This window comes from Aquarana catesbeiana, linkage group LG01 (genome assembly GCF_042186555.1).
Source record: "Aquarana catesbeiana isolate 2022-GZ linkage group LG01, ASM4218655v1, whole genome shotgun sequence".
Taxonomy (NCBI): domain Eukaryota; kingdom Metazoa; phylum Chordata; class Amphibia; order Anura; family Ranidae; genus Aquarana; species Aquarana catesbeiana.
This window is the reverse complement of record NC_133324.1, coordinates 339,196,130-339,212,473: the sequence shown is the minus strand read 5'-3', so window position 1 is coordinate 339,212,473 and position 16,344 is coordinate 339,196,130. Positions and strand designations below refer to the sequence as shown.

The 16,344-nt window shown below is 42.3% G+C and overlaps 1 protein-coding gene across 1 annotated transcript in view; it reads right to left on the bottom strand.

Moving 5' to 3' along the window:
- The window catches only part of LPCAT4 (lysophosphatidylcholine acyltransferase 4), a 65,410-nt gene extending 50,439 nt beyond the window's left edge, over nt 1–14,971 (bottom strand). Inside the window, exon 1 of the mRNA XM_073632003.1 lies at nt 14,773–14,971. Within this exon, the coding sequence (XP_073488104.1) occupies nt 14,773–14,892 (120 nt within the window). The 5' untranslated portion in view covers nt 14,893–14,971. The remainder of the gene's footprint in view (nt 1–14,772) is intronic.
- Nucleotides 14,972–16,344: the final 1,373 nt, after the last annotated feature.

Sequence of the window (16,344 nt, the reverse complement as noted above, 5' to 3'; positions counted from 1 at the left end):
AGATCGAGAGAGAGATCGAGAGATCGAGAGAGAGATCGAGAGAGAGATCGAGAGATCGAGAGAGAGAGAGAGATCGAGAGAGATCGAGAGATCGAGAGATCGAGAGATCGAGAGAGAGATCGAGAGAGAGATCGAGAGATCGAGAGAGAGATCGAGAGATCGAGAGATCGAGAGATCGAGAGATCGAGAGATCGAGAGATCGAGAGATCGAGAGAGAGAGAGAGAGAGAGAGAGAGAGAGAGAGAGAGAGAGAGAGAGAGAGAGATGCTGCTCTGATGTACATCGCTGAATTGAGATCGGGCTCAGGTAAGTATAAAGAGTGGCTGGGGAGCTGCATGCAGAAGGTTTTTACTTTAATGCAGAGAAAGCATGGAAATGATACTAAATACACACACAGTTTAACCACTTGCGGACCGCCCACCGTAGATATACTGCGGCAGCTCTGCGCTGGGTAGGGAGCACGCCCCCCTGCTGATTGGTCGCTGGCACCTGGTGATCGGCTCTGGACATTACCAAAGAGAGTCCTGTGTAGGTAAACAAACACAGGGCTCTCTTCTCACAGCAGCAATGTGCCGTTTTTTTTCTTCCTGCAAAACAGGAAGTGAAAAACAGCTCATTGCTTAGTAAAAACAGCACACACACATTTAACCCTTTGATTATCCTAGATGTTAACGCCTTCCCTGCCAGTGTCATTAGTACAGTGACAGTAAATATTTTTAGCACCGATCATTGTACCGGTGTCACTGGTTCAAAAAAAAAGGGTCAGTTAGTCCGGCTATAAGTGATTGCCGCGATTACTAGTAAAAAATTAATTAAAAACTACATAAATATATCCCATCGTTTGTAGACACTATAACTTCAATCAATATTACGCCTAATTGTGATTTTTTAACCAAAAATATGTAGCAGAATACATATTGGCCTAAACTGAAGACATTTTATTGGTTGTGTTACAGAGCAAAAAGTAAAAAAATATATATTTTTTTAAACCGCAGTGGTGATCAAATAACACCAAGAAACACCCCCCCCCCCCCCAAAAAAAAACACACATTTTATTTGGGTATAGTGACGCACGACCATGCAATCGTCAGGTAAAATAACAGAGTGCCGTATCGTAAAAAATTGGACTGGTCATGAAGGGGGGTAAATTTTCCAGAGCTGAAGTGGTTAATTTACATTGTCCCTTCTATTTCTGTATGTGGATGATGACACTATTTTTTTTAATAAAACACAGGGAAAAATAAGCAGGAAGAGCTTCTAGTCCTCTGCTGCTGGTCACATGTTCAAAAAAAAAAAAAAAAAACACACAACACACCACACAGCCTTTGGAATACAGAGTAAAAATAAATAAAATCAATAAACTAATTTAAATTGTCGTAAAAATATATTTATGAGATTAAATCCTAATTATTTTGTGAAAAGAACATGATGTGGGCATATTTCTGCCAGTCACAGGCTGTGTCACACACCTCCAGGCTGTGTCTTAGAATAAGAGGGAGGTGAAGCCTCCATCAAGCTACATGTAATATCACACTCCCATTGTGTTTAGCAGGTTAGTGGGCATGGAGGGAGGGTGTGGACTGTCTTTTAACACTGTGTATACGCTCACATGTGTGACTATAATCACATGGGCTGCTTAGATGTGATAGAGAAGAAATGCCTAGCATAAAAAAAAAAAAAAACTCACTGAAAACGGAGCATGTGCAGAATTGCCACCACAGCTGCAAAACCCCAGCTGAATTGGGGACATGAACAGAAGGTGGAGATAGAGAGCGGAAGGATCATCCAGGTTTTTTTTTGCAGAATACAGAAAACAAATCTCATATAGTGAGTGAGTATGAACAGAGTGTTACACACCATTTATTGAGAGTTTTTTTATCAAAAGTGTTACTAAACCGAAAAACATATTTTACCTTAATGCATTTTTTGCATTAAGGAAAAAAATGTTTTCAATTTCCTTGTGTCCCCCTTCCCTGTGTGAACAATAAGAGAGGGGAGAAGAGATCAGCACTGTGCACGCCTGCATCTATTCTCCCCTTACTTCCTCTTCACACAGCATTCGATAAGCAGCAGGAGCCATTGGCTCTTGCTGCCAAATGTAGTGAAGAGGAAGGGGGGGGCGGGCCTAAGTCACGCTGTGTAAGTCTATGGAGCGTGGCTCCATAGACACACAGGGTGGGAGCACGCAAACTGTTTCTCCCTTTAGCCAGCGGCTGGCTATGGTGGACATAAAAAGAAGAGGAGGAGCCCAGATTGCCACCGGGGACCCCAGAAGAGGAGGATCAGGGCCACTCTGTGCAATACCACTGCACAGAGCAGGTCAGTATAACATTTTTTATTTTTTTTTAATTAAAATAACAAACATCTGACTTTAGTAACACTTTAAGTGGGTTTAATGATACTTTAAGGTTAATAAAAACTTCTGCATTTAGAAGTGCTTTAATTTCAGGAGTGACAAGATGGTACAACAAGGGATTTCTATTACAAAACTCTCCTAGGGTCAGTTTGTTTAAAAAGTTCCCAGCCATCCTAACAAACGGCTTTTAGCTTGTCAAGCATTCATTTAAGAACGGCCTGGTAATGAAGAAGATCAGTAATGGAAATCTATTTATAGCTCAATTCTGAGGATAGTACAAACAAATGACTGATCAGGTGATCTGCTCAGGGTAAAAGGCTGCTTGTGTGCTGCAAATTTACCGCAGATCATATAGCCTCAAGGATCTGGATTTATAAATGGTTCTTTCTTCAGTGGGGCACTCATCCAAACAAATGCCTCTGCCAGGCACTGCAGCTTAATGCAAAGATCTGCAGAAAGTTAGGTGTATAGCAAATAATGTATAGAGCAAGGAGGCTAACCAGCCATCACATTATATATAGATAGTTCCAAGAGGATAGATATAGATATACACACACACACACTGGATCTCTCAGAAACCCATGGCACCCAATTTCTGCTTGTTATGAACAGTATATACACTGTTATTTGTATAAAGGAGATGATAGATGCCAGAACTGCTCATGTTTCCGTGGTTACTAATTAGCAGTTAGTGTGGTTAGGCCTCTTTACACAGACTCACAAACATTACTGTCTACTCGTCACCAGGCGCTGGGACAGAAGCCATGCTAAAGGTGAACCAGATCTCTCCTAATACTGGTCAATCCTGGAAAAGCTAAAACATGATCACTATAATATACACACACAGAATAAAATATAATTATTATATCATATCCATACTCACATCGTATTTCACAAAAGTGAGCACATCCCTCACATTTTTGTAAATATTTTATTATATCTTTTCATGTGACAACGCTGAAGAAATGACACTTTGTTATACAAGCTGTACACTCACTACTTTACATTGTAGCAGTGTAAATTTGCTGTCCCCTCAAAACAACTCAACACACAGCCATTAATGTCTAAACCACTGGCAACAAAAGTGAGTACACCCCTAAGGGAAAATTTCCAAATTGGGCCCAATTAGCCAGTCCTGGTGTCATGTGACTCATTTGTGTTACAAGGTCTCAGGTGTGAATGGGGAGCAGGTGTGTTAAATTTGTTGTTATTGCTCTCTCTCTCTCTCTTACTGGTCACTGGAAGTTCTACATGGCACCTCATGGCAAAGAACTCTCTGAGGATCTGAAAAAAAGATTTTTTTCTCAACATAAAGATGGCCTAGGCTATAAGAAGATTACCAAGACCCTGAAACTCAGCTGCAGCACAGTGGACAAGACCATACAGCGGTTTAACAGGACAGGTTCCACTCAGAACAGGCCTCGCCATGGTCAACCAAAGAAGTTGAGTGCACGTGCTAAGTGCCATATCCAGAGGTTGTCTTTGTAAAATAGACATATGAGTGCTGCCAGCATTGCTGCAGAGGTTGGAGGGGTGGAGGGTCAGCCTGTCAGTGCTCAGACCATACGCCGCACACTGCATTAAATTGGTCTGCATGGCTGTCGTCCCAGAAGGAAGTATCTTCTAAAGATGATGCACAAGAAAGCATGCAAACAGTTTGCTGAAGACAAGCAGACTAAGGACATGGATTATTGGAACTATATCCTGTGGTCTGATGAGACCAAGATAAAGGTATTTGGTTCAGATGGTGTCAAGCGTGTGTGGTGGCAACCAGGTGAGGAGTACAAAGACAAGTGTGTCTTGCCTACGGTCAAGCATGGCGGTGGGAGCGTCTTGGTCTGCGGCTGCATGAGTGCTGCTGGCACTGGGGAACTACAGTTCATTGAGGGAACCATGAATGCCAACGTGCACTGTGACATACTGAAGCAGAGCATGATCCCCTCCCTTCAGAAACTGGGCCGCAGGGCAGTATTCCAACATGATAACAACCCCAAACACACCTCCAAGACGACCACTGCCTTGCTAAAGAAGCTGAGGGTAAAGGTGATGGACTGGCCAAGCATGTCTCCAGACCTAAACCCCATTGAGCATCTGTGGGGCATCCTCAAACGGAAGGTGGAGGCGCACAAGGTCTCTTAACCCCCCATACACACTATCAGATTTTCTGCAGATTTTTGTCTTCAGATTTACCAAAACCATATAGTGCAAGGGCCTGCCTGATTGCATAAAAATTGAAAGTCCTATGGTTTGACCTCATATTATATGGTTTTGGTAAATCTGAAGACAAAAATCAGCAGAAAATCTGATAGTGTGTATGGGGCTTAACATTCACCAGCTCTATGATGTTGTCATGGAGGAGTGGAAGAGGACTCCAGTGGCAACCTGTGAAGCTCTGGTGAACTCCATGCTCAAGAGGGTTAAGGCAGTGCTGGAAAATAATGGTGGCCACAAAAAATATTGACACTTTGGGCCCAATTTGGACATTTTCACTTAGGGGTGTACTCACTTTTGTTACCAGCGGTTTAGACATTAATGGCTGTGTGTTGAGTTATTTTGAGGGGACAGACAATTTACATTGTTATACAAGCTGTACACTACTTTACACTGTAGGAAAGTGTCATTTCTTTAGCGTTGTCACATGAAAGGATATAATAAAATATGAGGTGTGTGTGTGTCTAAAATAATGTCATCAGTTGTGAGAAAAACTACGTGAAGTAGATTTCAGCATAAATATGATCTGACCACACTCTAAGTCATGGTGATAAAAGGTAATAACAATAATGATAACAAACATAACAGTATATGCAACAATCAGAAAAGCATCACAAACACACTGTAAACAAATGTCAAAAGTGTCCCAAATCTATTTTCAGTCTTTTTTTCTAAAATTTGTGTACAAGGGAGCTTCTTGCTCCCATTTACACAAGCTCTAGCAATGCTATATCTTTACTGAACAAATGGTAAGTCAAGGACTATACAGTACATGAATACTTTATATTTAGCAGCTAGTGGAACTTCCTTTACTGGCAAAAGTCCAAACACTTTAGCTGCACATTATCCCAGCAGAAAGTATTTTACTGTTTTCAGTACATGCATATTTTTGCATGCTTTTTTGCATTGCATATGATAGATCACTGTATTTCATTGTGATTGAGACCAGGAATCCAGTCTTGGCATTTCAAAGAGCAACTGAACTATGGAAGCTAGGCACATAAAAAAGGTAAGCAGAAGACTAGGCACCTTTATTACCAATAGACCTTGTTCTGCCATGTGTCTGTGTGTGGAGGCAGCTCTCTTTGCAGAGGCTTTGCTTCATTAATAATTATTATTATTATTATTATTATTATTATTATACAGGATTTATATAGCACCAACAGGTTGCACAGTGCTTTACAGCAAGGTAAACAGTGAGAAGCAAAGTAATGACATCCCTAAAAATAATCACTCCAGTATAGTGGAAAAAGAAACCACGTGCACAGTGTCTTAAAATCACATTGAAGTATACTCGTAGCTGTAGATCTGCAATGTTTTTTTTCTGGAGGCACTTAAAGCTAAAGTCCAGGAAGTACCCTTGCAGAGGGCTCCCACAGACTGACAGAGGTTACATGTTCATTTAGTCCAGGGTCTCCAGACTTTATAAACAGGCCAGTTTGCTGTCCTTCAGACTTTCGGGGGCCGGAGTGGCCGCTGGGAGTAGAAAATGTCCCAGTGTATAAAATGGCAGTGCATGTAGTCAGTAGAAGGATATAAGGAATAGTGCCCCCATTATTGTTATTAGTGGTGGAATAGTGCCCAATTGTTTATATCAGTGGGAGGAGTTATTCCTCATTGCTGGTGTCAATGGAAGTAATAATGCCCTATTGCTAGTGTCAGTGAGAGGAATAGTGCCCCATCACTGGTTTCAGTGGAAGGAAAAATGCCCCATCATTGGTGTCAGTAAGGGGAATGGTTCTTCACTGTTGGTGTCAGTGGAAGGAATGGTACCTCCTTGTTGGTGTCAGTGGGAGGAATAGTGCCCCGAGGGCCAGATATAGGCAAGCAAAGGGCTGCATTCAGCCCAAAGGCCGCAGTTTTGAGACCACTGATTTAGTCTCAAGGTGCATTGAAAACTATATTACTTATCCTATTCCTTGATAGTGCAGGCTCCTTCATTGTTCTCTTCTACTCGAAGCTCCAGGCTGTTGCAGTCCCTTAGAGTCATCACGTTCAATACATGGCTATTAACCCTGCATTGTACATGGAAGATGGCCCCAATGCACAAGTTGATTTTGTAGAATTCCTGGAGTTTATCCACAAAAAAGGTAAATCTTTCAGACTACTGCATAGGCACAATTAATGTCTCTAGATGCTCCCTATGAGAGAACAAATATTCACTTTTTGATTTCCACTTATAAATCCCTCCGTTAGAGCTTCTGTTATGAAATACTCCTGCGATTTGGGTTGCTGTCATTTTATATGGGTCAACTTCTCAAGTTTTAGATCAGACAGTCACACTAACATTCTGCTTAACAGTTACGACTTGGCATTCAACGATTGTAAGATGTTGAGGCCCCAAGGCAGTAAAGGGCTCCCCTCCATCTAGCTTTAGAACTGCGATAAATCAGGTATTTTTTTCTTTTTTTTTTGTGAATGGCACGGGTTTCTCATGCATTTAGATGTTATGAAATACAAAAGATAGATCCTTTAGATTCTTGGCTTTCACCCGTAAAACCCACCACACATTACAATCGGATTGTAGAATCTCCTTTACATCTATTGACAACAATGTAGTGCAAGTAACTGAATGACTGTACTACAAAATGATTGGGCTGTTTAGGTAGCTCCTTATACTAAACAGCTTTGGTAAATGTACAGTTGATTGTATAAAGATTGTATGGTCACACAGTAGCTTGTATGGTGACTCCAAGATTCGTTCTTACATCTTTGGCAACTGTACAACATACAGTGGGGACGGAAAGTATTCAGACCTCCTTAAATTTTTCACTCTGTCATATTGCAGCCATTTGCTAAAATCATTTAAAGTGGAGTTCCACCCACTTTTACAACTCTTCAGTATCCCTCACTAAACTGTGCACTGTAAACGAATTGGACATTTTTAATTTTTTTTCTCAGCACTTACTGTATATCTGCTGTACTAATTTTTCACTTCCTCCTCCCTGGCGGCGGCCCATCGCATCATTTCCTGTTTGTAATGCCTTCTGGGAAGGGACGGCAACTTCCTCTGAAACTGCCGTTGCTATGGAAACCTGACCTGAAACCTATTACACTGCTTGTGCTGCACTGAGCATGTGCGAGATCTGCAAGGATGAGATCCAGGAAGAAATACAATCTGGCTTCAGATGCCCACACTTATGGTCACAGCCTGCTGTAAGTTTATAAAATAACAAACTACAGCTATAAACTAACAAAACAGACCTTAGTTTACAGACTAACTTTACTAGAATACATTAAGCTTGTGTATTATAGGGGTATTTTTATTTAAAAAGTATAATTTCGGCCGGAACACCACTTTAGGTTCATTTTTTTCTTCATTAATGTACACACAGCACCCCATATTGACAGAAAAACACAGAATTGTTGACATTTTTGCAGATTTATTAAAAAAAGAAAAAAAACTGAAATATCACATGGTCCTAAGTATTCAGTAGAAGCACCCTTTTGATCTAATACAGCCATGAGTCTTTTTGGGAAAGATGCAAGAAGTTTTTCACACCTGGATTTGGGGATCCTCTGCCATTCCTCCTTGCAGATCCTCTCCGGTTCTGTCAGGTTGGATGGTAAACGTTGGTGGACAGCCATTTTTAGGTCTCTCCAGAGATGCTCAATTGGGTTTAAGTCAGGGCTCTTGCTGGGCCATTCAAGAACAGTCACTGAGTTGTTGTGAAGCCACTCCTTCGTTATTTTAGCTGTGTGTTTAGGGTCATTGCCTTGTTGGAAGGTAAACCTTTGGCACAGTCTGAGGTCCTGAGCACTCTGGAGAAGGTTTTTGTCCAGGATATCCCTGTACTTGGCCACATTTATCTTTCCCTCGATTGCAACCAGTCGTCCTGTTCCTGCAGCTGAAAAACACCCCCACAGCATGATGCTGCCACCACCATGCTTCACTGTTGGGACTGTATTGGACAGGTGATGAGCAGTGCCTGGTTTTCTCCACACATACCACTTAGAATTAAGGCCAAAAAGTTCTATCTTGGTCTCATCAGACCAGAGAATCTTATTTCTCACCATCTTGGAGTCCTTCAGGTGTTTTTTTTAGCAAACTCCATGCGGGCTTTAATGTGTCTTGCACTGAGGAGAGGCTTCCATCGGGTCACTCTGACATAAAGCCCCGATTGGTGGAGGGCTACAGTGATGGTTGACTTTCTACAACTTTCTCCCATCTTCCGACTGCATCTCTGGAGCTCAGCCACAGTGATCTTTGGGTTCTTCTTTACCTCTCTCACCAAAGCTCTTCTCCCCCAAAAGCTCAGTTTAGCAGTTCCTTTGACCTCATGATTCTCATTTGCTCTGACAGGCACTGTGAGCTGTAAGGTCTTATATAGACAGGTGTGTGGCTTTCCTAATCAAGTCCAATCAGTATAATCAAACACAGCTGGACTCAAATGAAGGTATAGAACCATCTCAAGGGATGATCAGAAGAAATGGACAGCACCTGAGTTAAATATATGAGTGTCACAGCAAAGGGTCTGAATACTTAGGACCATGTGATATTTCAGTTTTTATTTTTTAATAAATCTGCAAAAATGTCAACAATTCTGTGTATTTCTGTCAATATGGGGTGCTGCCTGTACATTGAGGAAAAAATGAACTTAAATGATTTTAGCAAATGGCTGCAATATAACAAAGAGTGAAAAATGTAAGGGGGTCTGAATTCTTTTTTGTCCCCACTGTACCCTTCAATGATTTTCTGGCAAAGCTTATTCTATCAGTTTGACCTAGGGCAATGTCACTCTGCCTTTTTGTGGGACCCTCAGATATTTCAGTTAAGGTTAAGTTTTTCTCTCAATTTAAATTGGTAATGTTTTTTTTCCTTGGCCTTACATTTTAGGATGAGGGGGGCTGCCATATAACGATTAGTTGCTAAGATGCTTCTGTATCTGTTATATCATTACTGAGGGGAAGCTTCTAGGACATTGGTAAGTGAGGCCTAGTGTTACTGCTTATCTTCACCATCACAGGAGTGAGCTCTCAAATGCTGAGCTCAGAGCTACTGCATGAGGGGGGGGGGGGGGGAGAGAGAGAGAGAGAGAGAGAGAGAGAGAGAGAGAGAGAGAGAGAGAGAGAGAGAGAGAGAGAGAGAGAGAGAGAGATCACATCTGTGATGGTGAAGGTGTGAAAATAGCTGTGTTTCTCTTAGCAACCGGGAGTTTTCGGGTCAGGCTTCATGGAGTAGGTAAATGGCCTACACCTATACCAATAATAATAATGGCATTATTCACCTCTGATCAAAGCTGCACAGCTTGTATTTATCTATAGACATCCCTTATCTACATAGGCAGTTTTGGTAAAGATGAACCATGCCTTTAAAATCCTAAACAAGAATAACAAGTCCATGGACCATTGACTATAGATGATCTAAAAGCTCAGTCTATCAAACAAGCATTTCAATACAGCAGGACAAGATAAAGTTTCATGCAAATATAAGAATGAGAATGCCAATGTCAAAACCCAGAATGCAATAGTGAAAAGGGTACCCTGTGCTATAAGAATTAAATGTCACACATCTGCATAGTAATGCTTCTCTTCTATGGCACAGAAGGGATGCAGTGTATAAGAAACACAACTATGGACACTTGGAATGTTGATGGATAGAGATATATATATATATATATATATATATATATATATATATTAATTATATTGCACACACATAGGTGCACCTCCGTAGATAGATAGATAGATAGATAGATAGATAGATAGATAGATAGATAGATAGATAGATAGTCTTGCTGCCCTCAGTGTGCCCCCTTCCCTGCAATGTATATACAAATATGAGAAGGGCAGAGGACCAGCAGTCTTGCATGTATGTATAATTATGAGAAGGGCAGAGGACCAGTACAAACAGTGTGCCCCCTTCCCTACTATGTATATAGATATGAGAAGGGCAGAAGACCAGCAGTCATGCACAAAGTGCCCCCCTACCCTGCAATGTATACATAGATTTAGAATTCTGAGAAAAGCAAAAGGACAAGTGCAATTAGTGTGTCCCCTTCCCTAAATAGATCTCAGAAGGGTCTTGCCATGCTCAGTGTGCCCCCTTCCTTCCTACAATGTATAAATAAATATGTAGATATGAGAAGTGCAGAGGACACGTACAATCAGTGTGCCCCCTTCTCTGCAATGTATGTATAAATCTGGTAAGGGCTGGGGGCCAGCAGTCTTCACCCTTTCTTGCAATCTATATATATATATATATATATATATATATATATATATATATATATATATATATATATATATATATATATATATATATATATATATATATATATATATATAGTATCTCACAAAAGTGAGTACACCCCTCGCATTTCTGTAAATATTATATCTTTTCATGTGACAACACTGAAGAAATTACACTTTGCTACAATGTAAAAGTAGTGAGTGTACAGCTTGTATAACAGTGTAAATTTGCTGCCCCCTCAAAATAACTCAACACACAGCCATTAATGTCTAAACCTCTGGCAACACCCCAAGTGAAAATGTCCAAATTAGGCCCAATTAGCCATTTTCTCTCCCCAGTGTCATGTGACTCATTAGTGCAAGGTCTCAGGTGTGAATGGGGAGCAGGCGTGTTAAATTTGGTGTTATCGCTCTCACACTGGTCACTGGAAGTTCTACATGGCACTTCATGACAAAGAACTCTCTGAGGATCTGAAAAAAAAAGAATTGTTACTCTACATAAAGATGGCCTAGGCCATAAGAAGATTACCAAGACCCTGAAACTGAGCTGCAGCACAGTGGCCAAGACCATACAGCAGTTTAACAGGACAGGTTCCACTCAGAACAGGCCTCGCCATGGTCGATCAAGGAGTTGAGTGCACAAGCTCAGCGTCATATCCAGAGGTTGTCTTTGGGAAATAGACGTATAAGTGCTGCCAGCATTGCTGCAGAGGTTGACGGGGTGGGGGTCAGCCTGTCAGTGCTCAGACCATACGCCACACACTGCATGAGGAGTACAAAGACAAGTGTGTCTTGCCTACAGTCAAGCATGGTGGTGGGAGTATCATGGTCTGGGGCTGCAAGAGTACTGTTAGCACTGGGGAGCTACAGTTCATTGAGGGAACCATGAATGCCAATATGTACTGTGACTTACTGAAGCAGAGCATGATCTCCTCCCCTCGGAGGAAGAGCTGCAAAGCAGTATTCCAACATGATAACGACCCCAAACACACCTCCAAGATCACCACTGCCTTGCCAAAGAAGCTGAGGGTAAAGGTGATGGACTGGCTAAGCATGTCTCCAGACCTAAACCCTATTGAGCATCTGTGGGGCATCCTCAAAACGGAAGGTGGAGGAGCGCGAGGTCTCTAACATCCACCAGATCCATGATGTCGTCATGGAGGAGTGGAAGAAGACTCCAGTGGCAACCTGTGAAGCTCTGGTGAACTCCATGCCCAAGAGGGTTAAGGCAATGCTGGAAAATAATGGTGACCACACAAAATATTGACACTTTGGGCTCAATTAGGACATTTTCACTAAGGGGTGTACTCACTTTTGTTGCCAGCGGTTTACACATGAATTGCTGTGTGTTGTGTTATTTTGAGGGGACAGCAAATTCACACGGTTATACAAGCTGTACACTCACTACTTTACATTGTAGAAAAGTGTCATTTCTTCAGTGTTGTCACATGAAAAGATATAATAAAATATTTACAAAACTATGAGGGGTGTACTCACTTTTTTGTGAGATACTGTAAATATATCTGAGAAGGGTCCTGGCATGCTCAGTGTGCCCCTTACATGCAATGTATATACAGATGAATATATATATTAGTAGCAGGGTCCTGCCATGCTCAGTGTGCCCCTTCCCTGTAATGTATACAGTTGTGCTCATAAGTTTACATACCCTGGCAGAATTTTTAATTTCTTGGCCATTTTTCAGATAATATGAATGATAACACAAAAGCATTTCTTTCACTCATGGTTAGTGTTTGGCTGAAGCCATTTACTATCAATTAACTGTGTTTCCTCTCTTTAAATCATAATGAAAACAGAAACTACCCAAATGACCCTGATCAAAAGTTTACATACCCTGGTGATTTTGGCCTGATAACATGCACACAAGTTGACACAAAAGGGGTTTGAATGGCTATTAAATGGTAACCATCCTCACCTGTGATCTGTTTGCTTGTAATTAGTGTGTGTGTGTATATAAAAGGTCAATGAGTTTCTGGACTCCTGACAGAACCTTGCATCTTTCATCCAGGGCTGCACTGACGTTTCTGAGTCATGGGGAAAGCAAAAGAATTGTCAAAGGATCTGTGGGAAAAGGTAGTTGAACTGTATAAAACAGGAAAGGGATATAAAAAGATATCCAAGGAATTGAGATGCAAATCAGCAGTGTTCAAACTCTAATCAAGAAGTGGAAAATGAGGGGTTCTGTTGAAACCAAACCACGGTCAGGTAGACCATCTAAAATTTCAGCCACACCTGCCAGGAGAACTGTTTGGGATGCAAAGAAAAACCCACAAATAACTTCAGGGGAAATACAGGACTCTCTGAAAACATGTGGTGTGGCTGTTTCAAGATGCACAATAAGGAGGCACTTGAAGAAAGATGGGCTGCATGGTCGAGTCGCCAGAAGAAAGCCATTACTATGCAAATGCCGCAAAGTAACCCGCTTACACTACACCAAACAGCACAGAGACAAGCCTTAAACCTTCTGGCACAAAGTAATTTGGAGTGATGAGACCAAAATTGAGCTTTTTGGCAACAACCATAAACACTTCATTTGGAGAGGAGTCAACAAGGTCTATGATGAAAGGTACACCATTCTTACTGTGACACACAGAGGTGGATTGCTGATATTTTGGGGATGTGTGAGCTACAAAGGCACAGGAAATTTGGTCAAAATTGATGGCAAAACTAATGCAGTATGTCATCAAAAAATACTGGAGGAACATTTGCATTCATCAGCCAGGAAGCTGCGCATGGGATGTACTTGGACATTCTCCAACATGACAATGATCCAAAACACAAGGCCAAGTCGACCTGTCATTGGCTACAGCAGAATAAAGTGAAGGTTCTGTAATGGCCATCTCAGTCTCCTGACCTCAATATCATTGAGCCACTCTGGGGAGATCTCAAATGTGCAGTTCATGCAAGACAGCCCAAGAATTTACAGGAACTGGAGGCTTTTCGCCAAGAGGAATGGGCAGCTTTACCAACTGAGAAGATAAAGAGCCTCATCCACAAATACCACAAAAGACTTCAAGCTGTCATTGATGTTAAAGGGGACAATACACGGTATTAAGAACTGGGGTATGTAAACTTTTGATCAGGGTCATTTGGGTAGTTTCTATTTTCATTATGATTTAAAAGAGAGTAAATACAGTTGATAATAAATAGCTTCAGCCAAACACTAACCACGAGTGAAAGAAAAGTTTTTGTTTTATCATTCATAGTCTCTGAAAAATGGCCAAGAAGTCGTAAATTCTGCCAGGGCATGTAAACTTATGAGCACAGCTGTATATATTATAGTAGCAGGGTCCTGCCATGCTCAGTGTGCCCCTTCCCTGCAATGTATATATTTTATAGTAGCGGGGTCCTGGCATGCTCAGTGTGCCCCTTCCCTGTGATGTGTATACAGATATATATTATAGTAGCAGGGTCCTGGCATACTCAGTGTGCCCCTTCCCTGTGATGTATATACATATATATTATAGTAGCAGGGTCCTGGCATACTCAGTGTGCCCCTTCCCTGTGATGTATATACATATATATTATAGTAGCAGGGTCCTGGCATACTCAGTTTGTCCCTTCCCTGTGATGTATATATATTACAGTAGCAGGGTCCTGGCATGCTCAGTGTGCCCCTTCCCTGTAATGTATATACAGATATATATATTATAGTAGCAGGGTCCTGGCATACTCAGTGTGCCCCTTCCCTGTGATATATATACAGATATATATATATATATATATATATATATATATATATATATATATATATATATATTATTGTAGCAGAGTCCTGGCATACTCAGTGTGCCCCTTCCCTGTGATGTATATACAGATATATATATATATATATATATTATTGTAGCAGAGTCCTGGCAGTGTATCCTGCAGTGCTGCTCTCCCATCCTCCTCCCACTGCAGCCTTCCCCTGGCAGTGCCCAGTTGCAGTGATCGGCCATGAAGGGGTAGTGAGCCCAGCAGTCCCATCCTCCAGCCTATGTTGATATTCTTACCCGGAATTTCTGCCAGAAGCCCTCTGGGTGGAACTCGTGCAGGAAAGGGTTAAACGGGGTGACCCCGACATCTTGGTCCTCGATGGGGTCCCCGTGCTCGGGTACATGGTCCCCACTCATGTCTGTCAGTCTGGGATGAGAACTGAGCTGGGCCTGGCTGGGGAAGGCTGTGACTCGGAGGATGGGGGGAGGAGCCAGGCCGTCTCTTTGCTCCACTATTAACCCTGCCTGTGCCGGCTGTCACTGATCATACAGGGAGAACAAGATCTACCAGTTTGTGTACTGGGAGAACACCCAGTAATGAGTGGTTAGGTAGGTATGTACTGGTGTCTTTATATCTGCACCTTCTGCTCTGTTCATATACACACATTAATGTACCTAGAAACATTTTTGGTGGCACATCCTGAGGATTTGAAAATGTTGTTGGGGTTCATTCACACTTGTGGCAACTTTGCTGCCCCTCTGAAAAACAGTTCCCATAGTGGACAGTCAGTTGGGAGGCAATATGTTGCATCACCATGAAAAGGTTGCACCCATAGGGGTGCACACAGGGTGTGCTGGGTGTGCCTGGGCACACCCTAATCACCTAGCATTATCACTCTGTGTAACAGCGGGGAGATGGGAAAGATCTCCCTTTTACCAGCTCTGCCATAATAGAAGAGCTTACGCACTTCTCTTTCAATGTGCCGGGGCCATATACATACACACACATGTGTTTGAGCTTTGGGGTGCACACCCTAATACAATACGCTGCACATAACTATGCTTGCACCACTATCACCTTTTTTTGCATTTACCCAATTCACACGTGGTATCATGTGCCACATTTCTATTGATATTAAAAAACAGAGCCCAGGGCGAAGATGCCCCTCCCCCCTCAGGAAGTATGTTTACCCCCTAAGCATCATTTTCCCCTCCTCCCAGGACAAATCCACCCCTCCTGCTGAATTCCACCCTCTCAGCACAAAACTTTGACCCCCCTCCGAGCTCAAATTCTCTCTCTCTTAAATACCCCCCAGTAAAAATCCCCCCCCCCCCCCGAAAAAAAATCACTTCTCCAAGTGCAATTCCTCTACCCCTCAAATTTCCCCTCCAAATACACACCCTCTCCTCCCACTCCAAATCCCCCCTCCTAGTACAAATCCTCCCCCACATTTCCCCTTCTAGCACAAATATGCCCTGATCATCCCCACTAGCGCAACCCCCCCCCCCAAAAAAAAAAAAACATTTCCCCTCCTAGCACCAATCCCCTCTACCATATCACCTCTTCTAGCACAAACACTTCAAATCCCCCCTCCTAGCACAAATCCTCTTCTCCATCCCCCTCCCAACACAAATCCCCCCAAATCACCTTTTCTAGCACCCCCCCCCCCCCCAATTTCCCTAGAACAAGTCTTACCCTCTGCTGCCCCCAAGATTCCCTCACCCAACACAAATTCCCCCCCCCATCTCCTCATGGTGCCCCCCCCCACCTCACATGATATAACAGTGCCCAGGGCAGCCAACCCTTCTGCCCACCCCTTGTCCCAGCCCTGATACTAACACATATCAAACAGACCCCCCCAGTCCAAC